This window comes from Heptranchias perlo, chromosome 30 (assembly GCF_035084215.1).
Source record: "Heptranchias perlo isolate sHepPer1 chromosome 30, sHepPer1.hap1, whole genome shotgun sequence".
Classification (NCBI taxonomy): domain Eukaryota; kingdom Metazoa; phylum Chordata; class Chondrichthyes; order Hexanchiformes; family Hexanchidae; genus Heptranchias; species Heptranchias perlo.
The window spans coordinates 24,330,837-24,356,615 of NC_090354.1; the positions used below are offsets into that span (position 1 = coordinate 24,330,837).

A 25,779-nucleotide genomic window follows, 5' to 3' on the forward strand; every position below is an offset into this window, starting at 1 on the left:
ATTTGCATAAGCCTCCAATCTCACCCTCCTCATTCCCTCTGTTGCCTCCATTACCAAAATCTCCAACGTCCTCTTTTCTTAAGGAGTCAATGGTCTTAAATGAGGTGAGTCTGTTCTGTGTGACCTTCTCCTGCAAATAGACATATGTTGGAATGAAGAAGATGAGAGAATATATGTATTCAAGCTCCAGCTCAATAACTACCTTACAAGAGTCTGAACATGCAGCATGCAGGTATTTTTATGTTGGAAATGTGCTTGGTACTTGCCACATTTAGTGGGCCACAGGGCAATCATGGGAGCAGTACACATTACCTTGCTCAAATGTGAACATGTCTGTACATTGGAAAGTAAATGACAAAGTGCTGTGCATTTTCTTTCTGTGATGCTCCACCAATCTTGTAGTCAAATGCTGTTAAGATACATTATTAGGCACTGGGTAACCCACCCCTTCATTCCACATGCACCCAGTGTGTTAAGTGCTGTGCACCAGGACCATGCAAGGTCAGCTCAAAGCACAACAGGTGCACAAAGCACCAGAAGCTGCCATTATTGGTTCAACTACTAAGTGCTTCGGGATATCCTGAGGCCATGGGAAGCGTTATATAAACTTCCTATATCTTTCTAACCTCAATGATCTTCTTGCTGGTCTCCCGAGTTCCACCCTGGATAAATTGCAATTTGCTCAAAACTCCACTGCCCTCAAGGTTCAAGCTGATCACTGTCAAAAGTGGGCTATCTGAAGAAAATTTATTGATAAAGATAAAAATTTATTGATACCAGAACTGAGAGATTATATCTAGCAGGAAAGATTGAGCAGGCTGGGACACTTTTCTCTAGAAAAGAGAAGGCTGAGGGATGACCTGATTGAGATCTTTACGATTACGAAAGGGTTTAATAGGGTAGAGGTGGAGATGATGTTTCCACCTGTGGGGGAGACCAGAATTAGGGACCATAAATATAAGATAGTCACACTAATAAATCCAATAGGGAATTCAGGAGAAACTTCTTTACCCAGAGTGTGGTTAGAATGTGGAACTCGCTACCACAAGGAGTAGCATACCAAAGGTATTAAGGGATATGGGCCAAAGGCAGGTATATGGAGTTAGATCACTGAACAGCCATGATCTTATCAAATGGCAGAGCAGGCACGAGCGGCTGAATGGTCTACTGCTATTCCTATGTTCCTATGTTCCTAGATGCATTTAAGGGGAAGCTAGATAAACACATGAGGGAGAAAGGAAATAGAATGATATGCTGATAGGGTTAGACGAAGTAAGGAGGGAGGAGGCTCATGTGGAGCATAAACATCGGCATAAACCTGTTGAGCTGAATTACTTGTTTCTGTGCTGTACATTCTATGTAATCCATCCTCTCCTACACCAAGTCCTGCTTCCCCAGCACTTCTGTCCTCACCAACCTTCACTGGCTCCCCATCCCTCAATACATTGAATTCAAAATCCGTGTCCTCATCTTTACCTAAATCACCTGCCTTGCTACCTCTCTCCTCCTTCAAATGCTTCCTAAAACACTTACCTTCTTGACCAGACTTTCAGTTTTGAAGATGGTTGGGCCTAGGACACTGCCCTGAGGAACGCCTGCAGCAATGTCCTGGGGCTGAGATGATTGGCCTCCAACAACCACTACCATCCTCCTTTGTGCTAGGTTAGACTCCAGCCACTGGAGAGCTTTCCCCCCTGATTCCCATTGACTTCAATTTTACTCGGTCACACTCGGTCAAATGCTGCCTTGATGTCAAGGGCAGTCACTCTCACCTCACCTCTGGAATTCAGCTCTTTTGTCCATGTTTGGACCAAGGCTGTAATGAGGTCTGGAGCCGAGTGGTCCTGGCGAAACCCAAACTGAGCATCGGTGAGCAGGTTATTGGTGAGTAAGTTCCGCTTAATAGCACTGTCGACGACACCGTCCATCACTTTGCTGATGATTGAGAGTAGACTGATGGGGCGGTAATTGGCCGGATTGGATTTGTCCTGCTTTTTGTGGACAGGACATACCTGGGCAATTTTCCACATTGTCGGGTAGATGCCAGTGTTGTAGCTGTACTGGAACAGCTTGGCTAAAGGTGCGGTTAGTTCTGGAGCACAAGTCTTCAGCACTACAGCCGGGATGTTGTCGGGGCCCATAGCCTTTGCTGTATCCAGTGCACTCAGCTGTTCCTTGAAATCATGTGGAGTGAATCGAATTGACTGAAGACTGGCTTCTGTGATGGTGGGGATATCGGCAGGAGGCCGAGATGGATCATTCACTCGGCACTTCTGGCTGAAAATGGTTGCAAACGCTTTAGCCTTGTCTTTTGCACTCACGTGCTGGACTCTGCCAGCAGTGAGGATGGGGACACTCACAGAGCCTCCTCCTCTTGTTAGTTGTTTAATTGTTCACCACCATTCACGACTGGATGTGGCAGGTCTGCAGAGCTTTGATCTGATCCATTGGTTGTGGGATCGCTTAGCTCTGTCTATAGCATGCTGCTTCCGCTCTTTAGCATGCATGTAGTCCTGTGTTGTACCTTCACCAGGTTGGCACCTTATTTTTAGGTACAGCTGGTGCTTGCTCCTGGCATGGTCTTCTACACTCCTCATCGAATCAGGGTTGATCCCCTAGCTTGTTGGTAATTGTAGAGTGAGGGATATGCCAGGCCATGAGGTCACAGATTGTGCTGGAATACAATTCTGCTGTTACTGATGGCCCACAGTGCCTCATAGATGCCCAGTTTTGAGCTGCTAGATCTGTTCTGAATCTATCCCATTTAGTACGGTGGTAGTGCCACACAACATGATGGACGGTATCCTCAGTGTGAAGAAGGGACTTTGTCTCCACAAGGACTGTGCGGTGGTCACTCCTACCAATACTGTCAACGACAGATGCATCTGTGACAGGTTGATTGGTGAGGACGAGGTCAAGTAGGTTTTTCCCTCATGTTGGTTCTCTCACCACCTACCGCAGACCCAGTCTGGCAGTTATATCCTTCAGGACTCAGCCAGCAGTGGTGCTACTAAGCCAATCTTGGTGATGGACATTGAAGTCCCCCACCCAGAGTACATTCTGTGCCCTTGCTATCCTCAGTGCTTCCTCCAAGTGGTGTTCAACATGGAGGAGTACTGATTCATCAGCTGAGGGAGGACCATAGGTGATAATCAGCAGGAGGTTTCCTTGACCATATTTGACCTGATGCTATGAGTTTTCATGGGGTCCGGAGTCAATGTTGAGGACTCCCTCCTGACTGTATACCATTGTGCCGCCACCTCTCGTGGGTCAGGGCATACACAGGGATGGTGGTGGAAGAGTTTGGGACATTGGCTGAAAGGTATGATTCTGTGAGTATGGCTATGTCAGGCTGTTGCTTGACTAGTCTATGGGACAGCTCTCCCATTTTGGCACAAGTCCCCGAGATGTTAGTAAGGAGGACTTTGCAAGGTCGACTGGGCTTGGTTTGCCTTTGTCATGTCTGGTGGTCTGTCTGGTTTTATTCTTATTGTGTCTTTTTGTAGTAGGATCGTACAACTGAGCTTGGCCATTTCAGAGGGTAGTTAAGAGTCAGCCACGTTGCTGTGGGTCTGGAGTCACATATAGGCCAGACTGGGTAAGGACGGCAGGCTTCCTTCCCTAAAGGGCATTAGTGAACCTGATGGCTGTTTATGACAATCCAGTAGTGTCATGATCACCATTACTGATACTAGCTTTTTATTCAGGATTTTATTTAATTAACTGAACTTAAATTCCCCAGCTGCCGAGGTGGGATTTGAACTCATATTCTCAGATTATTAGTCCAGTAACATAACCACTATGCAACCACACACTCTATAAGGTTATCTTAGTTGCCTTTGCTTATGCCTTTATTCAGGAGCCTTCAATCTAAAAGCCATTGTGCCTGTTTGCTTTTGAGTGTAGCATTGATACATGCATACACTCTTCATCAATCTAGAAATAAAAACAGAAGTAAAAAAACACAACTTTTGCTTGCAATATATTCTAGTAGAGTTTGACATTAAATATTTTTAATTTTAGAAATTGAGCTTAGAAAGTTTGAAACTTGGTTCCAAAAATTTTGAACATTGCTTTTAAAGTTTCATTAATAGCTAGCACAAAAAATATTAATTGACCTAAAAAATCTGTACGTACTGATCATCCTGTTGTGTAGCTAATGTCACTGGGGACTGTGTTCTTCCTGTTGCAGCTAAAATTAATTACAGAGGAAATCGCACAATAACATTCAACAGTATTCATTGCATCTCACCAATAGGAGATGAGGTTGCAATGGACAGGGTTGAAGTTGCTTGATTAAGATAACTTGGTTAAGATAACCGGTGCTATAGTTTGAACATCTGCAGCCAGAAGAATCTCTCATTGCAATTATTGCTCTGATTATATAATGGCTTTCTATGCTGGGAAATCATGTCCAGTACCAAGCGTTTTGCTCTTTATACTCACCATTGCAACTGGTAAGTATCTCTTTCTGTATTTTACTACATGTCACCTCATTTCAAAGTTATTCATTGTATGTGACGCACTTTGGGATTATTCTGAGATGTGAGAAGGCATTGTATAATGCAAATCTTTTTCAGTCTAACCTACATATATTTATAGAATTATATCAAAGGCTTTGCATGCATGAACAAAAGTAGGAATCTACAGTTTCCTAAGGAACACTGTGCTATGACTTAAGCTGTGTTCCTATAAACTCATGAAAGGTGATATTGCACAATGTTGAGTGTTTGGCTTGAGAATGAATTTTGCAAGTTGGAGCTGTGCGTTTGCTGAGTTTCTTGGCTATATAATGTAATGTTGTCCTAAAATATTAACAGGAAATACGCTGCAGGCCAGCTAGCACCTGTAAAAAGAAAATACATTTTTCTTTTTTCTCTGGTTGGCCTATTGTATATTTCCAGCATTTTTAGTGTTTTAACAAATTTCAGATTTCCAGCTTTTCTAGTTTCCTTTATTTTTTATTATTGGGGCGTGGTGCTACCTCTGTTAGTGGGGAACAACCTATCAGTGGTTTGTTTCTAGAATGTTAGATGATTTTCTTGGCTTTGTGCAATGCCCCTTCAGGTATAGTTATTAGCAAGCAGCCCAGAAATGTAAGATGACACCTAAAGATGTATAGAAAACAGTAACACATAGTTAGATAAGCAAACTGCACTCCTTCTGTGCCCATTTCTGCAGCTTTACAGTATGAGATTATCATTTCACTGCACGCTTAAAATCAATTTGTGTCCATGAAAATGTGTTTTAACAGCAGAGGTGTTAATTGTTTCAGTGTTTGCTACACTGGGGTTTCTGTTGAAGTGTGGAATTCACTTGCGATTGTTTGTTCATGTCAGGACTGTTTCATACAAGAAAATCCCTGCCCTGGAAGCTAGTTCCCTGATGAGGTCAAAGGACTTTTACTTTAATTCTTCTCTCTTATTTCTCCACGCTTAGCCTCATCTCTTCCAAATTTCCTTCTATTGGTAGCAAGTGTGGGATGATCTGGTTTTCAGGCTCTGAGCTCATTCAGGGGTCACCAACAATTGATGAACGAGAAAGCGATCTTTTTAGAACAAGACAAATCCTCTTGTCAATTTTCCCTCTCCCTCTGCCAAAGTACAACATCAACACAAGACGCTCCAGCTAGCAGCCCAGCCAAGAACTAGCACTCGTAACATGAAAAGTGCAGCTAAGCCTGAATGGATTTCAATGCTTGGGTTTGAATTTCGGTCTCTGAATGAAGTCCAGTTTTCTACTGTTTGAGTTATGAGACTGGCCCAAAGCATTAAACAGTCAAAATTTCAAGTTGAAATTTAATCTCATAAAAAAAATACCTGGGATATAAAAGAGGCCTGCGTACATAAACAATATCATACTCCTTTTCTTTGTAGATGGCATATCATTCCTGCACCAAACAGATTTTCAGCTTTATAAAATTGACATATAGGGGAAAGAGAAAAGGACTGACAATCACTTTCACTCAAATAGGAATTAGGATCAGAATCAAGAAGATATTTTGTGGCAAGGCGATACCTTTGAAATTCTTTTTTTTTGTGTACTTAGCATAAATTAATAACAAACTACATACTGTGCATGGTACGTTACAGTAGTGTAGTGGTTATGTTACTGAACTATCAATCCTGAGGCCTGAACTAACTAATCCAGTAGAACCTGAGTTCAAATCCCACTATGACAGTTTGAGAATTTGAATTAAGTTTTAAAAAATCTTGGAAATAAAAAAAAGTAAAAGTGAGCATGAAGCAGTCGGATTGTTATATAAAACCCAAATGGTTCACTAATGTCCTTTAGGGGAGGAAATCTGACGTCCTTAACTGTCTGGCCTATATGTGACTCTAGTCACATGATGGTACGGTCGACTCTCAATTGCCCTCTGAGGTGGCCTAGCAAGCCACTCAACACTACCACCAGTTCAAGAAGAAGGCTCTTCTCAGGACAACTAGAGAAGGGCAATAAATGTCAGCCTTGCCAGTGATGCCCACATTCCGAGAATGAATTTTTAAATAGTTCATCCTGCCTTTCTTAAGTAACTGTAAGGACGAGGGAATTTGTTGTGGGGTGGGGGGACAAAGAGTTTCGTCTTGGTTTGGTATGCCCTGAAACTGAGGTATTCATGAATTTAAAATGGTAATCCCAATAATGCAGACACAAGCCTTCTCATAGATTCTCAAAGTCATATTTGGAACTGCCATGGAGCAAACTTATACTTGCCGCTCACTGTCCTAAACCACCTAAACAGAAAGGCTGTTAGGAAATATAGTCACATGCTCAATGCAGCCAATATATATTTTGTTGTGAGACCACCAGGGCTCAGAATGATACCAGAGCTTAGAGAGTTAAATTATGAGAACAAGTTGCATAAACTTGGCTAGTATTCCCATGGCTATAGAAGATTGAGGGGTGATCTGATTGAGGTGTTTAAAATGATAAAAGGATTCAATAGGGTTGATACAAAAAAATCTATTTTCTCTGATTGGGGAATCAAAAACGAGGGGATGTAAATTTAAAATTAGAGCTGGACCATTTAGGAAGGAAATCAAGAAGCACTTTTTCACACAAAGGTAGTAGAAATTTGTAATTATCTCTCCCAAAAGGCTGTGGATGCTGGGACAATTGAAACTTTCAAGAATGAGATCGATAGATTTTTATTAGGTAAGGGTATCAAGAGATATGGAGCTAAGGTGGGTAAATGGAGTTGAGGTACAGATCAGCCATGATCCAATTAAATGGCAGAACGGGCTCCAGGGGCCGAATGGCCTACTCCTGTTCATATGTTCCTATCCGGCCACTGCTCCACTATGTCACTCAGATGTTAAAATGTCATTAAATACGTATATTTAAATACAGAACTCAGGCTACTACTCCAACCTCCGCAACATATCACTATGATGGTGGAAAATCTACATCAGGATATGGAAAACAGTGTTGGGTATCTGAAGAGCAACTTTATTTTTTAAAAAGGGGTATGACACTAATCTGAATGGTACAAACTTGATCAAATTTCCAATAGTTGTAGAAGCCTAACATTTTCTATGTCCACATTCAGCATTATTTTTCTGTCAGCGCAATGTTATGAAAAGCATTTACAAGGAGAGGAAGTTACAATTATCGCAACCAAAATAAGGCTGCAGCAAAAAAAAAGGTTTTGATGCAAATACTGCTTTGCATAGTTGATATTGCTGGAAGCTGTAAATTCTTCCCTGCAGCTTTTTAACCTATGTTAGAAGCGATATGAGTTGCTGCTTTTATTTTACCACAGTTCAATAAACAGTGATTCCTGTCCATTTACACCGAAAGAGGAAGCAAGTGTTGCAGATATCTGAGTATACCACAACTTTTAAAGTGCTCCTGTCATCAGACTTGTAACTCAAAATCTTTTTGCTTCTGGGACAAGGGTTCAAAGCTTGCTCAGCCAATGGGTTGAAAGTCTGCTGTCTCAGCTGACTGGAGAGGGCCAAAATGAAGTGGGCAGTGCAGAACCGATTCCCAACGGGCATGGATCCACAGTACAAAACCATCCAGAAGGTGGCACCAAATTACCAATTTCAATTTGAGCTCCAAGTGAAATCCAGTTGCAAACCTGAATTGGCATAAAGGATAGACAGTGTGAGAAAGGGTAATAGCGTACTGACGCAGGAAAGATGGTCTTTTGAGGTTGGAATTAAGGTACATTGTTGGGGGGAAATTAAGAAGTACCCCTCCTTTCTGAACAGTTGGTTTTTTTCAGTAGAAACATTGAACCAATCAGAAAATTGGATTTAAAAAAACTCTTTCAGTTCCCATGAGAGCTCCCCACTTACAGCCCAACAAACATAGGAAACAAAAGCAAGTCATAACGTACCTTCATAAAACCTGTCCCTTGCTCCCCTTGCCTTTGATCACGTGCTCCCCAGATGTCCAGCTCCCTGATGAGTCTCAGCCCTTGTCCGCCATTCACGTTGTGCCCTACTCCCTACATTCCTGCTCACTCGCAGGTTCCATTCTTTGGCCCATGAGCAACATGGTGGGAGATGAGCTAGTATGTTATATAATATAGAATTTATTATACTGCTACAATGGTGTGGCACTGAGCACTAATGCACAGAAAGATAGAACATTTCCTGATATCTGTGGTTCCCCACCCCTTTGAAGAGCAGCTTGGATGAAGTTAGAATAAAGAATGAACACTGTCTCACCTGAGGCCAAATCCTGGGAGCAATTGAGAAAGATCTTTGCTGCTCTATGACATCTTGCCAAAGTAAGTGTGCTCACATTTAGCTTAATTTTACAATGTTGTCTTACAATGCATTTTAACATTACTTCACTGGGAGCTTGGTGGATCATCACAGAGGGAGAACGTACAGCACTCTAGCAACTTTTCACCTACTTTCTAAGTGGGCAGGCATACCCATGGTATAGGACTGCGTTCTGTCACTGCCATACTAATGTGTTTGGCCTGTGGACAATGAAACAAGCGCTAAGCACACAGCCAACACAAGGAACCCACTTGCTGCATGATCACAGACTCACATTAGGTGGCCAATTGCCAGGGCCCTCTTCTGCCACTGGTTCGGCCACCTTCTCCTCTTCTTCACATGTTCCACAACAATGGACCATGACAGGACAAGGTTGGGTCAGGCATTAGGTTGTAATCATCTTCAATACCTGGGCCAGCCTGTATTGCTTTCCTTTTCTAATCCTGATTTACCTCCTCCAGACCCAGCAGATAGAAATATTTAGTAAGAAGACAATCACCGTTCCCCCAACTAATACCCAGCAATAGAAGATGGAGAACTGCTTTTAAAAGGTTTGAGTAGCTGCAGCAGTGTCACAATAACATAAATAATGAAATGCATGAGCCAACGTGCAGCTGTTAAAAAGTATACAGCCTACTATGAGCAGTGATCATTGCCCCCAAAGGTTAATGGAAGAAGTGTATTGCACCAAGCATTTGGGGATTTTCATCAGGGAAATCCAATTTAATCCAATTTTTCTTTGACAAATAAAAATGCATTTCTTTTCTCTGCTGCTTTCTCCCCTATTCCCATACACACACTTTCCAAAGCCATCTTTTCTGCCCTCATCCTTTAGGTCCCTTACATCATATAACAGAACTATGCAACAAAAGGACTCCAGACATTTTTATCACAGATTACTAGGAATTGAATGAAAGATGACAAAGTTAATCTCTTTTCTGATTTTTTTCTCTCACACTGAAAACTGCAACATGGATAGGTTATTGCTCCTTGTCATAGAGATGGGAGCAAAATATAAATCTAATAAATAGAGATCATTCTGTGGGCCAATACAATGCCTGCAGAGTGACATTGCATAGGTTCACATCCACAATTCCTCACGCAGTGAATTCCCAATCTTAGCTGTGCCATCAAGGTTGGGGCTAGGGATGGGAGAGTCAAGTGAAGACCAGGAAGTTTTCCACAGAATGGGAAGAAAAATTGGATGATTGCTGAGTTCCTAATGGACAATTTCAGAGTAGCATTGACGAAGCCTTTGGGAGCAGTTTGTCAGCTTGCTTTCACAGCCTGTTCATAGTATATGGGCAGAAAGGGTTCCTTGTGGACATTTTTGTCCAGGGCCACGACATCTGCAGTAAGTGTCTGCGGCTCGAGGAACTTCGGTTCCAAGTTGAGGAGCTGGAGTCCGAGCTGCGGACATTGTGAGACATCAGGGAGGGAGAATGCTACCTGGACCTTTTGCTCCAGGAGGAGGCCACACCCCTTAGATTAAATACTTTAGAATTGACACGTGGTCAGGGACAGGAGGGTGTGACAGAGAGTGAGGCAGGTACGGGGATCCAGGAGGTAGTATTGCAGGAGCCTCATTCCCTGAGCTTGTCCAATAGATTTGAGGTTCTTGCAACCCTTGTGAACAAGTGCGGGGACTGCGGAGAGAACGAGCAAACTGACCATGGCACCGTGGTACAGGAAGCTGCTCAAGTGGGGGGAGTAAAAAGGAAGGTGGTTGTTGTAGGCGACAGTATAGTTAGAGGGATAGACACTGTTCTCTGCAGCCAGGAGCATGTGTCCCGAAGGCTATGTAGCCTACCCAGTCCCAGGGTTAAGGACATCTTCTCCGGGCTGGAGAAGAACTTGGAGTGGGAGGGGGAGGATCCAGTTGTCGTGGTCCACGTAGGTACCAACGACATAGGTAGGACTAAGAAAAAGGTTCTGTTGAGAGAGTTTAAGCAGCTAGGGACTAAATTAAAAAGCAGAACCACAAAGGTAATAATCTCTTGATTATTACCTGAGGCACGAGCAAATTGGCATAGGGCCAATAGGATCAGGGCGATGAATGTGTGGCTCAAAGATTGGTGTGGGAGAAGTGGGTTTGATTTGTGGGGCATTGGCACCAGTACTGGGGAAAGAGAGAGCTGTTCAGTTGGGACAGACTACACCTGAACCATGCTGGGACCAGAGTTCTAGCGAATCGAATAACTAGGGAGGTAGATAGAGCTTTAAACTAAGTAAGGGAGGGGGGGGAGTGTCCAAGTGGAAGTGGGGGGGTGGTGGGGGAGGGTCCCGGTGGAGAGAAATCTAGAATGCTAAAGAGAAAAGACTAAGAAGCAGTGCAGGAAAATGATTGGGGTAAGGATAACCAGATTGTGTCAGGAAGGGACAGAGCATACAAACAAAAGAGTGCACTAACAAATAGGGTCCGGGTAAGAAAAATGGTAATAAGACAAATAGGGCAATAGTACAAAAAATGTTAAGATGTCAAAAAATGTTAAAATGACAGATCTAAAGGCGCTGTATCTGAATGCACGAAGCATTCATAATAAGGTAGACGAATTAACAGTGCAAATAGATGTAAACGGATATGATTATAATTGCGATTATGGCGACATGGCTGCAGGGTGACCAAGGCTAGGAGCTGAATATCCAAGGGTATTCAATTTTTAGGAAGGACAGGCAAAAAGCAAAAGGAGGTGAGGTGGCGTTGTTAATAAAGGATGAAATCAGAGCAATAGTGAGAAAGGATATTGGCTCAGAAAATCAAGATGTAGAATCAGTCTGGGTGGAGTTATGAAGCACCAAGGGGCAGAAAAGACTGGTTGGAGTTGTCTATAGGCCTCCAAACAGTAGTGGTAATGTAGGGGACGGCATCAAACAGGAAATTAGAGATGCATGTAACAAGGGTACTACAGTAATCATGGGTGACTTTAATCTACATATAGACTGGCCAAACCAAATTAGCAATAATACCATGGAGGATGTATTCCTGGAGTGTGTACGAGATGGTTTTTTAGACCAGTACGTTGAGGAGCCAACCAGGGAAAAGTCTATCCTAGGTTGGGTATTGTGCAATGAGAAGGGGTTAATTAGGTGTCCTTTAGGGAAGAGTGACCATAACATGATAGAATTCTTCATTAAGATGGAAAGTGAAGTCGTCCAATCTGAAACTAGGGTCCTAAATCTAAACAAAGGAAATTACGAAGCTATGAGGAGTGAGTTAGGGGCTATGATAGATGGGAAGATTCATAAAAAGGCATGATGGTAGATAGGCCATGGCTAACATTTAAGGAACAAATGCATGAATTGCAACAATTATACATTCCTTTCTGACGCAAAAACATGAAAGGAAAAACGACCCAACCATGACTAATAAAAAGAATTAAGGATAGTATTAGATCCAAAGAGGAGTCACATAAAGTTGCCAGAAAAAGTAGCAAGCCTGAGGATTGGGAGCAGTTTAAAATTCAGCAAAAAAGGACCAAAAGATTGATTAAGAGGGGAAAAATAGAGTATGAGAGTAAACTTGCAAGGAACATAAAGCTTCTACAAGTATGTAAAAAGAAAAAGATTAATGAAGACAAATGTAGGTCCCTTACTGTCAGAAATGGGAGAATTTATAATGGGGAACAAGGAAATGGCAGAGCAATTAAACAAATACTTTGGTTCTGTCTTCACGGAAAAGGACACAAATAACTTCCCAGAAATGCTAGGGAACCAAGGCACTAATGAGAAATTAGTATTAGTAAAAAAAATAGTGCTGGAGAAATTAATGTGACTGAAAGCCAATAAATCACCAGGGCGTGATAATCTACATTCCAGAGTACTAAAAGAGGTAGCCATGGAAATAATGGATACATTGGTTGCCATCTTCCAAAATTCTATAGATTATGGAACAGTTCCTGTGGATTGGAGGGTGGCAACTGTAACCCCACTATTTAAAAAAGGAGGGAGAGAGAAAACAGGGAACTACAGACCGATTAGCCTAACATCAGTAGTAGGGAAAATGCGAGAGTCTATTATAAAGGATGTGATAACAGGACACTTAGAAAATATCAACAGGATTAGACAAAGTCAACATGGATTTAAGAAAGGGAAATCATGTTTGACAAACCTACTGGAGTTTTTTGAGCGTGTAACTGGTAGAATAGATAAGGGAGAACCAGTAGATGTGGTTTATTTGGACTTTCAGAAGGCCTTTGGTAAAGTCCCACATAAGAGGTTAGTGTGCAAAACTAAAGCACATGGGATTGGGAGTAATATACTGGCATGGATTGAAAATTGGTTAACAGACAGGAAACAGAGAGTAGGAATAAATGGGTCTTTTTCGGGGTGGTAGGCAGTGACTAGTGGGGTACCGCAGGGATCAGTGCTCGGGCCCCAGCTATTCAGAATATATTCCAATGATTTGGATGAGGGAACCAAATGCAATATTTCCAAGTTTGCTGACGACACAAAACTAGGTGGGATCATGAGTTGTGAGGAGGATGCAAAGAAGCTTCAAGGCGATTTAGACAAGTTGAGTGAGTGGGCAAATACATGGCAGATGCAGTTTAATGTGGATAAATGTGAAGTTATCCACTTCGGAAGGAAAAACAGAAAGGCAGAGTATTATTTAAATGATGATAGATTGGGAAATGTTGATGTACAAAGGGACCTAAGTGTCCTTGTACACCAGTCACTGAAAGCAAACATGCAGGTGCAGCAAGCAGTTAGGAAGGCAAATGGTATGTTGGCCTTCATTGCAAGAAGATTTGAGTACAGGAGCAAGGATGTCTTACTGCAGTTATACAGGGCCTTGGTGAGACCACACCTGGAGTATTGTGTGCAGTTTTGGTCTCCTTACCTCAGAAAGGATATACTTGCCATAGAGGGAGTACAGCAAAGGTTCACCAGACTGATTCCTCGGATTGCAGGACTGTCGTATGAGGAGAGATCGGGTTAACTCGGCCTGTATTCACTGGAGTTTAGAAGATGACAGGGGATCTCATTGAAATATATAAAATTCTGACAGGGCTAGACAGACTGGATGCAGGGAGGATGTTTCCCCTGGCTGGGGGGGTCCAGAATGAAGGGTCACAGTCTCAGGATACAGGGTAGGACATTTAGGACTGAGATAAGGAGACATTTCTTCACTCAGAGGGCGGTGAACCTATGGAATTCTCTACCACAGAAGGCTGTGGAGGCCAAGTCACTGAATATATTTAAGAAGGAGCTGGATAGATTTTTAGACACAAAGGCATCAAGGGGTATGGGGAGAGAGCGGGAATATGGTATTAAGATAGAGGATCAGCCATGATCATATTGAATGGTGGAGCAGGCTCAAAGGGCCGAATGGCCTGCTCCTGCTCCTATTTTCTATGTTTCTATGTTTAAAGGCGGGGAAACCTTTGAAATCCTAGAACTATTTCATCTAGATAATTTGCAATTTAGAAAGTACATTTTGATTCCAATTGTATAGTGGGCGGTTCTGAATGTACAACAATCACTGATTGATTTTGAAAATGTAAAATTGCCCAGAAATTGTCAAATTTCATTAAAAGAATCACTCCAATCTTTTTAAAAATCTCAATCCTTTGGACACTCTTTCTGAAGAGGACAACAGTCCTGGAAGACTAAAGTTTATTTCATTTTGAATCTTAGTGCCAAACTGAGCACTGTTTAGCCTGGCATTGCTTGTGTCATCATGAGATCTCATTCATCTATGACATTGTGGGTTTGGAGGCCGGGGAGGGGGGAGTGGGGCAGCCAATCGCGGCAGAAGATTTGCTTGAGGGGCTGGGAGGAAGCACACCTGCTCTTCCTGGCCCACAAGCAGTGCTCTAAAAAGTACTTATCTGATGGATCCGGCTACTTTCGCCTCCATTTAGCTGCTGGGTTTCCTGAGCCCTGGGAAACCTGGTCGGCCAGCGTTAAATTCAAATGGATGCCAAAATATCAGGAACGGAGCCTCATTTACATATTATAATCACGGATCTGCCTCCCCAGAGCAAGTTACTCGGATGCCCCCAAACCCACCGCGATTATGCCAGATTAAGCCAGAAGCAGATGCGTTTGCGGCGGGTTGGGATCAGGTTTCGCAAATTTGCTGATTAAAACCCCCTTTCGTGGGAAGGGTTAAAATTCTCCCCTTTGATTTACCCTGCTGTGGTATTAAGCTATACGAATCAGATGGTCCTAGGTTTGATTCCTGGTCTGAGGTGAGTTAGCTGATTGCAGTAATTCGAGTGCTACAACTGGCTTCAGTGCCAAATATTGGGAAGTCTTCCACGAGCCGATGGGCACTGCAAGGACTGGAGTGTATGCTGGACACTGGAAATAATATTTTTATTTAAGTTTATATGTTTCCTTTGTTGTTATTTTTAATGGTTTAGTTCTTTATTTGATGTGGCCCTCTAAGAAAGGGACACTTTTGGTTGTTTTTTTGTTTGATGATACTGGAGCAACCCAAAGTCTCCTTCTTGGTTATTTTGGAAAAGGCATATATTGGGACCGAGAAAAATAAGCCAGGGTTCCCGGTGCTGATTGCAATCCTGTTCACCCTGTTGGAAAGTATGCATTTATGAACAATGAGTGATGACAGGATCAATTGTGATCTCCCCGTGACAACATTAATTATCTGGGCCCACAGTTAGATAAGAGCGAGCTCGGCAAGGTGCTAGAGTCTGCTCATGTCTATGCAATTGTATCCCCGCTTATCACCTCCTTCATGATAGGGTGACAGAACATAGGGCACTTTTAAAAAAAATAATACTTTGTCTGTTTTAATTACAGGTGTATTATGTCAGGAGTTGAAAATGAATTACACTGCGCCTTATCGATCTGTGACGAAAGGAAATAGGGTACAATTGCACTGTATCTGTGAAAACCCACCTAATGACTCGACCATTAGTATCAAGTGGCATAAAATAGGAGAAAAGTCCACTGAATTAAAATCTGAGAATGGAATAATAATCCTCGACTATGGGATACAATCTTGGCTTAGAATTGAAAAAGCAAACAAATTCCATTCTGGAATTTACTACTGCAGCTTTTATTTCAAGAACAGTTCGACGCACAAGTGTGGGGCAGAAGTTAATGTGATAACGAGTAAGTAAAACAACAACCTATAGAGATATTTTCATGCTGTGTAAAAAATGTCAAAATACAAATCACTGAACTGCACGTTTTTTGTTTAACATCATATGACAAATAACCTGAATGCATTTTTAACAAGACTTTTTTATATTTAGAAAATATAGCCTTTTTTTTACAAATAGCATTATTTTGCCAGCATACTTCTTATGTAAGTTGTTTCTCAGTGTAGATAGTAATTCCTGCTTACCCCCTAATCAAACTCTCGTATATAGAATACTGGAGATTCTATATCACCTACTTAACCACTCAATATTTACATTGTGCATGCAAAGCTTGTACATGATGTAGACAATGTAGGAAGGTTAGAGCGAAAAATGACAGGGTTACTGACAAAATCAATCCAGGCAAATTATTCACTACGGTGAAGGGTTCAAATACAAATTTGAAATGAAATTGAAATGAGAAAGGTAGGAGAAAGAAGAGAAGTCAGACAAAACTGTTTCACCCAGAGTAATGGGGTTAAGGGACAAGTTTCTAGGGTAGGCCATTGAAGCAAACAATATAATTAGGTTCAAGGGGTGATTGAATGCATTTTGGGAGAAAAAAAGGGATTGATGAATATAATGAGAAGATATGTAAATCAGGTCGATCTCCAATAAAAAGGTTGGGTTTGTTATGGCCTTTTTCTGTTCCTAAACATTTAAGTTCTTCTACCTTTTTTTTTATTCATTCATGGGATGTGGGCGTTGCTGCCAAGGCCAGCATTTATTGCCCATCCCTGATTGCCCTTGAGAAGGTGGTGGTGAGCTGCCTTCTTGCACCGCTGTAGTCTGTGTGGTGAAGGTTCTCCCACAGTGCTGTTAGGAAGAGAGTTCCAGGATTTTGACACAGTGATGATGAAGGAACGGCGATATATTTCCAAGTCGGGATGGTGTGTGACTTGGAGGGGAACGTGCAGGTGATGTTGCTCCCATGTGCCTGCTGCCCTTGTCCTTCTAAGTGGTAGAGGTGGCGGGTTTGGGAGGTCCTGTCGAAGAAGCCTTGGTGAGTTGCTGCAGTGCATCCTGTGGATGGTACACACTGCAGCCACAGTGCGCCGGTTGTGAAGGGAGTGAATGTTTAGGGTGGTGGATGGGGTGCCTTGTCCTGGATGGTGTCGAGCTTCTTGAGTGTTGTTGGAGCTGCATTCATCCAGGCAAGTGGAGAGTATTCCATCACACTCCTGACTTGTGCCTTATATTCTAGGATATAATGTCCATAGTAACTTTCTGGGCATGAAATTCAACATCAAGGGTGCAAAATCAGGTGGGGTGTATAACGAGTGGACGATTGCCTATTTAGCACCCCCACCAAAGTTGAATTTCATCCCCAATATTTTGGAAAACATGTGTGTCAAAAATTGACAGCTTGGCTGATGGGGTTGTCTGGGCAGGTCTGCCATTCCTTACCTGTAGTCTGCTTCATTGCTTGCCACTTGCTCTCGCCATGCCCTGACACCTGCTCACTACCTACCTTTCACTCCCTTGCTGGAATTCACATTCACAGCAAGATAAGAGCCATGGGGTTACCCCAGCATCTCTGATGTGAATGAAGGGTAAACAACATTTTAACTTTGGAGTGTCCAAAGTATAACTTATGAACATTTGCGGCCTCCAAACCCTGGTAATCCATGAAGCCCAGTCAATGGGGTTTTATTTGCACTTAGAATTTCTTACTCACTAGTTTGTCCTTTTTGAATTTTGTGCGGCTAGAGACTTGGAAAGAGCTGTTCTTACTTCTGTTGCTTCTTTAATGGACAATGCCTAAACCACAACAACAAGATATGGTAGTATCTGCAGTTTGTGGTGTATGTATGAAGGGGAATATTTATTTAAACATTATGAGGGTCATTTTGACACCAAATTGGGGGTTAATGTTAATACTAAAGAAGACTGCGACAAAATACAAGAAGACGTTAATAAACTTACAGAATAGGTGTGTAAATGGCAAATTAATTTCAATGTAGATGTGTGAGATGGTGCATTTTGATAAGAGGAATAAGGAGGCCACCTACTCCTTAGGAAATAAGAATATAAATGGGGTAGAGGAGAAAAGAGATCGAGTGGTATAGATTCAAAAATCAATAAAAGTAGCAACGCAGGTTAACAAGGCCATATAAAATGCAAATAGGGGTTCATTTCTAGAGGAATAGAATTGAAAAGCAGAGAATTAATGTTAAACTTGTACAGAACCTTTGTTAGACCACACTTAAAGTACTGTGCACAGTTCAGGTCTCCATAGGATATAGAGGCAGTGGAGAAGGTGCAAAAAAGATTTACAAGGATGATACCAGAACTGAGGGATTAGAACTCCTATTTCTTATGTTCTTATGAAAGACTGAACAGGCTTTAGAAAAGAAAAGCCTGAGGGATGACCTAATAAAGGTCTTTAAAATTATTAAGGGCTTTGATAGGGTAGACGTAGAGAAGATGTTTCGACTTGTGGCAGAGTTCAAAACTAGGGATCATAAATATAAGATAGTCACTAATAAATCCAATAAGGAATTCAGGAGAAACTTCTTTACCCAGAGAGTGGTTGGAATGTAAAACTTGCTACCACATAGAATAGTTGAGGCGAATAGCATAGATGCATTTAAGAGGAAGCTAGATAAGTACATGAGGAAGAAAGGAATAGAAGGATATGCTGACAGGATGAAGTAAAATAGGGTGGGAGGAGACTTGTGTGGAATATAAACACCAGCACAGACCAGCTGGGCCGAATGGCTTTTCTATGTAATTCTATGTAATTTTCACCTTTGCCACCTGGGCAATGATCTAGCGGAGAGGATTGCCAACCTGCCTGATTTTCAATTGATTTCAATTCACTGAGATACAAGAAAATAATGTTTTTATTAAACTACAGCCATGGTGCAGGCCACTCATACATCATGCTGTGCACCATCTGAACAATGCACATAGTCCAATCTGTGCCTGCAGGTTCCATTATATATACAGTCAAGTAAGACAATTTGAATGGAGCAAATACCAAGCATGATGCTGTGTTGCAGAAACGACACATTGTTGATAATGGTATCAATGCTGTCCTATGACGTAAGCCAACATCTCAGACAAAAAATCATCACATGCTTTTAATACATGGTATTAGCTACAGAAGCAGAGACAGCGAGAGAGAAAAGGGCAGAGAAGATGACAAGCTGCACAGACTAATGTATGGGGAGAGAAATTATTTAAAAATTCAAACAAAGTTTCTAGTTGACCTGATATTTCCTTCTATAAAGCATTGCCTGAAGATGGAGTTTGCCACCAAGATCACAACTAGTGTGACGTCTTTCTCCTGCTGCTAATGTTCTCTCAAAGTTCATCACCATAGTTACCATCAGAAATTACATTCGTCCGAGAAACAGCCAGTTTGACTCCATTCTAAAGATAAGAATTAAAATTATAAATGCTGAAAAGTTGAAATAAAAACATTTGAAAGCAATTATAGATGAAGTCAATTCTAACTGGTACATGTACTGAGTCAATAAAAAGAAGTCGTGCAGAAGCAAATCTTGTACATGTGGAATTGTTACAGTCCTGGTGCTAATCTCTGAATCCATCCCACAGTGTAAACGAAGTGAATTCAACACAACCGCAGCTCCATCATATTGTGCAACTTCTGCCATTTCATAGTGTTTTATCACCAACCTTCTAACTAATCAAATACATTAGCAAATCCAATTCAAACATGTTGCTTCAATATCACTTACCCATGTACACTGCTACTCAGCTGAGAAGGAAATCTGGAGTAGATAGGGTAGATTTTCACCTTGCTGCTTGGGCGTAAAGCTGGAGTTGTCATAGAAACCGTCTGATTTTCATTTCCACCAATTTCAAGTTGGGCGGTTTCTCTACGGGCGGCTGATTCACAACACCAGCTTTACGCCCAGTTAGCAAGTTGAAAATCTACGCCGATATCTCAGTCTTTCACTGTGTGCTTACTGATATGATTGAAATCAACAGAATGAAAACTGAGCTGTCAGCTATTTGCCAAATTTACAAATATTTCACTTGTTTTACATTAATTTTCTGATTAATTATAGTTTTGTCCTGTCAGTGCTGTGCACTGTAGGACAGTTTGGGGGCCATTTTCAACTACCACCCAAAATAGACATGACATTGTCAGAGTGGCCAGGTTGGCTGCCTGAATCCGGTGTCAGGAGGCCTGAACCAATTTCCAGTTCAGGCCTCATTTGAATGCAGCTGGCGAGATGCAGGTCAGGTCTCTGCTGCAGCTCCACAGTTGTGGGAGGGCCTTGTGGGGGGGTGGGGGAGGGGAGCCAATCCCAGAGGTGAAGCGAGTCAGCGGCCTGCAGTATTTTTGTGGAGCCAAAATAAAAGAAAAAGAGGTTTGGGGCTATTTTGTGGAGTGGCCATCAGCTTTGAAGACCACTGGTTAGACCGCCCACTGCGTGGTACAACACATTCTTGAGAAAGCTCCAGTCAATCCAAACAAATGTCGTCTCAACATCACAAGATAATACAAAGGTTGGGTCTTGTCTTGAGTGCGTGTAATGGAGAATGTTAGGGAGGTTGTGGGCATTGTCTACTGACTGCCACCTGCAGTCTGAACCTGAGTTACTTAAGCATAATGTGAGTGTTTTAGTAAGAATTTTGGAGTCACAGTGTAGCTGAGGACTGGCCTGTAGGAGGTACACTGCAGTGGATCTTTGATTACTGATGTGGTTGTGTTTTCCCATGTGCTGGGAATGTGTCATTAGCAATTGAGTCTACAGTACTTCATGCAGCAAGGAAGACTGCTCTGGGGCCTCTTTTAGTATGTCATAGGAAATCTGTATGGGCCCAGTGTTTTACTTCTTTGAATGGCTTGTATTGCCTGAGTTACTTCCTTTCTCGATTTAGGAGAGTTTGATTTGGCTCTCTCATCCCTACCTAGGTCTATATTTTCTTCTGTTCACTAATTTTATCAAAAAAGTAGATGTGAGTACAAAGTGGGGATCATGCTTTATACTCATGCCTGCTTTGCCTTTAAAATTAGTGAACAGATTAAAATATAGCCCCAAGTTAAGGGAGTAGTGCATTGAGAATGGACTAGTAATGCAGAGGCAAGGGCTAATAATCTAGAGAACGTGAGTTCGGGTCCCACCTTGGCAGTTTGAGAATTTGAATTCAGTTTTAGGAGTCTCGAAATAAGAAGCTGGTATCAGTAAAAGTGATCATCAAGTTATTGGATTGTGGTAAAAACCCAACTGGTTCACTAATGTCCTATAGGGAAGGAAACCTGCTGTCCTTATCCAGTCTGGCCGATGCTCAAGTCCAGTCCCATATCAACATGGTTGGCTCATAACTGCCCTCTGAAGTGCCCTAGCAAGCCGGTCAGTTGTATCAAACCATTATCAGTGGTTCAAGAAGAAGGCCCACCACCACTGTCACAGGGCAATTATGTGGAGATGCCGGTGATGGACTGGGGTTGACAATTGTAAACAATTTTACAACACCAAGTTATAGTCCAGCAATTTTATTTTAAATTCACAAGCTTTCGGAGGCTTCCTCCTTCCTCAGGTGAACGTTTGTTGGAAATGAAATCCTCGAAATGAAATCGCATTTATAATTCACAGAACAATGCTTGGTGATTACAGACAGTTTTTTCAACTGCCCGTTGCCAAGGCAATCAGTGTGCAGACAGACAGGTGTTACCTGCAAGGTCTCCGAATATACAAATCACTAAAAAAAAAACAACAAACAAAAAAAAACCAGAGATAGAGAGGTAGAAACATAGAAAAGACAGCAACTGACCCGTTATATTAAAAACATATAACATTTGTTCACTGGTGGGGTAACATGTAGCGTGACATGAACCCAAGATCCCGGTTGAGGCCGTCCTCATGGGTGCGGAACTTGGCTATCAATTTCTGCTCGACGATTTTGCGTTGTCGTGTGTCTCGAAGGCCGCCTTGGAGTACGCTTACCCGAAGGTCAGTGGCTGAATGTCCTTGACTGCTGAAGTGTTCCCCGACTGGGAGAGAACCCTCCTGTCTGACGATTGTTGCACGGTGTCCGTTCATCCGTTGTCGCAGCGTCTGCATGGTCTCGCCAATGTACCATGCTCTGGGGCATCCTTTCCTGCAACGTATGAGGTAGACAACGTTGGCCGAGTCACAGGAGTATGAACCATGCACCTGGTGGGTGGTGTCCTCTCGTGTGATGGTGGTATCTGTGTCGATGATCTGGCATGTCTTGCAGAGGTTACCGTGGCAGGGTTGTGTGGTGTCGTGGACGCTGTTCTCTTGAAAGCTAGGTAACCCAACCTCAAACAGACCATCGTTCGCAGCAAATTACCTAGCTTTCAAGAGAACAGCGTCCACGACACCACACAACCCTGCCACGGTAATCTCTGCAAGACATGCCAGATCATCGACACAGATACCACCATCACACGAGAGGACACCACCCACCAGGTGCATGGTTCATACTCCTGTGACTCGGCCAACGTTGTCTACCTCATACGTTGCAGGAAAGGATGCCCCAGAGCATGGTACATTGGCGAGACCATGCAGACGCTGCGACAACGGATGAACGGACACCGCGCAACAATCGCCAGACAGGAGGGTTCCCTCCCAGTCGGGGAACACTTCAGCAGTCAAGGACATTCAGCCACCGACCTTCAGGTAAGCGTACTCCAAGGCGGCCTTCGAGACACACGACAACGCAAAATCGTCGAGCAGAAATTGATAGCCAAGTTCCGCACCCATGAGGACGGCCTCAACCGGGATCTTGGGTTCATGTCACGCTACACGTTACCCCACCAGCGAACAAATGTTATCTGTTTTTAATATAACGGGTCAGTTGCTGTCTTTTCTATGTTTCTACCTCTCTATCTCTGTTTTTTTTTTGTTTGTTGCTTTTTTTTGGTGATTTGTATATTCGGAGACCTTGCAGGTAACACCTGTCTGTCTGCACACTGATTGCCTTGGCAACGGGCAGTTGAAAAAACTGTCTGTAATCACCAAGCATTGTTCTGTGAATTATAAATGCGATTTCATTTCGAGGATTTCATTTCCAACAAACGTTCACCTGAGGAAGGAGGAAGCCTCCGAAAGCTTGTGAATTTAAAATAAAATTGCTGGACTATAACTTGGTGTTGTAAAATTGTTTACAACAGGGCAATTAAGAATGGGCAATAAATGCCGGCCATGCCAGTGATGCCCACATCCTTAGAATTAATTAGAACGAAAGGATGTACTTACACAAATAAATAAGCATATGTCTTTTGTAGGGTCTTTATCCTGGAGTACTCATAGTGTTTATTTCATGTAGGTATTGTCTAATTGTGTTAGCATTTGAAGTTAATGGAGCATAAAATAGGACAAATGTGATTACCAATTTTATAATGTGAGACTTGAAGACATATTGGGCTGGATTTTCCTCCACTTTCCCACCCAAAATTGGAAAAGGGAGCAAAACTTGGGCAGTGAGGCCTTACCACTTGATCTATATTTCCCTCCCCCTACGCCTGCCAGGACCGCTGCTGCAAATGCAAATATCTGTGGGCGGGAGCATGTATTCCTGGCTAAATTTCTTTCCCTGGCTGCCAAGTGAAACCTGGCAGTAGTCCCTGGGAGTAGTAACAGTAATTGACTTCTTCATCTATTAACAAGAGACTTAGAAAACAACTTTATCAGGAAGACAATGTTAATGGTACAGAAATCTAACATGATTTTGTTCCTAGACCTCCAATAATTGAGGGTTTGGCAGATTTAGAATAGACAGGACTGGTGAGTGTAGTAAGGCAGTAATCACATCTGTACTGCAGAGATCATTGCAAAGAGAAACACTAGTAAGGTTTAGTAACATAAGTTAATGAATATGGAAACAGAACATTTAGTGACTGAGCTAAAGGTGTAAACAGAACTGACAACAGCAGCATACACAGCAGGCAGTGAAGCTACAGTTACAGGCAGGATTTTCCATAAATGCAAAGGTTAAACTGGGAAAATATAAACATGACTCTTGAAAAGTCTAAATACAACAGATCGTAAAATGATACTGCACCATCCTATATTACAGATAATAACTGCATAATAATCATGTAAGTCCATTGCATCTGTTCACATTAAGAAAGAAATAACTTGCATTTATAAAGCACATTTCACATCCCTACGATGTCCCAAAGCATTCACAGCCAGTAAATTACTTTAAAATGTTGTTACTGTTATGTAGGCAGATGCGGCAGTCAACTTTTGCACAGGAATAAATATCGGCCAGGACACCTCCCCTGCTCTAAATACATACACCTGGGTAGGCAGACTGTGCCTCAGTTTAATATCTCATCCAAAAGACAGCACCTCCAACGATGCAGTATTTCCTCAATAGTGCATGGAACGCATGACCTTTTGACTCAGAGGTGAGAGTCCAACCTCTGAGTCAAGCTGATACTTGACAATAGTTATTTGTTAAAAAAATACTCTGTGACATAGAATTCCACAAACAGAAGCAAAAATAAGGCTTCCCTTATTGCTCAGCGTGTAACTGTACTTCCCACATGAACCAGGAAGTCCCCATGTTTGATCCTTGGTCTGTTCTGAGTTCATTAATCTCAGCCATGGTAATGGTAAAGATGCTGCCATAGTCTTACAGGACAAATCAGCCAGCTTTCCTGCTGCTGATCACAACACAGTTACTCTTGGTGGAAAGTGGCATGGTGAGGATAGGATTCACAAAGGTAGCCATGGGATTGTGGGGATGAAGATAATTGATAAAAACAGCATATAAAGTCTGAGAACATGCAGATATTTAACTCATACAATAATAGTAGAATTTAAACTTTTGTGGATATTTGCACATTACTTAAAAAAAATCATTTTCTAGCAAAACTGCATTCCAATAATACAGCCCACTTTTATTCAAAAATGTTTTGAGCTATTTCAAATTTATTTTCCTGTTTTCAGTTGTTTTACATGTATCAAAATCATCTTACATGCAAAGGTGTGTCTGTCAATTCTACAGATATCAGCAGCATACTGACATCACCATTTCAGGTTTATTCAGCTTTTGTCTTTGTGAGATAAGAGGAAGTAACTAGAGAATAGATGTAGTCGGTGGTTCCCATTCTTGTGCATCTAGGTGAAACTCAAATATTTTTTGAGCAGTGTAGTTACATAGAATTACATAGAATGTGCAGCACAGAAACAGAACATTTGGCCCAACTGGTCTATGCCAGTGTTTATGCTCCACACGAGCCTCCTCCCTCCCTACTTCATCTCACCATAACAACATAACCTTCGATTCCTTTCTCCTTCATGTATTTATCTAGTGTCCCCTTAAATGCATCTATGCTAATTGCCTCAACTACTACTTGTGATAGTAGGCCAGACACATTTAAGAATTTGGAGAATCTAAAACTCTGTAAAGGGGGTTGGGCGAGGCTTAGCATCAATTTCCTGTTTGGGTAAACGTGTACTGGGGCTTATGCATGAATTTTTTAATGTATTTTATACTATTTGATTGAAATATGCATTTTTTGGTGGGATGAGCCTGGAATCAGATGTGAGCCCTACATTTTTCACAAGGGCTCTCCTGATCGCCCACCACAACTTTGGCGGAAACCCTAGGAAAATGGTGTAAACGTTTACGTAATTTCTGCATGATTTGCAAAGATCATCCGCTAAAGTTACAGCGGAAGATTGAGAAAAATTCTACTCCAGCAATATCCGACAGCTACTGCCTCTATCTTTTGATGTATGTCACTATGATGTCACCATTTACCGTGCTATATAACAGGAACTCACTGTAGTTTGAAAGTGAGTATGTAAATGCTGCAGTAAGATACACTCGCAACTAGGGCTGCCAACCCTCCCGAATTGTCCCGGAGTCTCCTAGAATTTAAGATTAATCTCCTGAACACTCCTGCGAGCAACCCAGGAGATAAATAATAAGGATAGTTTCTTCTCTTGTTTCGTTCCAGCCACACT

At 42.1% G+C, this 25,779-nt stretch overlaps 1 protein-coding gene across 1 annotated transcript in view; it reads left to right on the plus strand.

The window, feature by feature from the left end:
* The first annotated feature begins 4,265 nt into the window (after positions 1-4,265).
* LOC137300168 (B-cell antigen receptor complex-associated protein beta chain-like) overlaps positions 4,266-25,779 on the plus strand; it is a 29,599-nt gene continuing 8,085 nt past the window's right edge. Inside the window, exons 1-2 of the mRNA XM_067969244.1 lie at positions 4,266-4,457; positions 15,507-15,821. Of these exons, the coding sequence (XP_067825345.1) occupies positions 4,388-4,457; positions 15,507-15,821 (385 nt within the window). The 5' untranslated portion in view covers positions 4,266-4,387. The remainder of the gene's footprint in view (positions 4,458-15,506; positions 15,822-25,779) is intronic.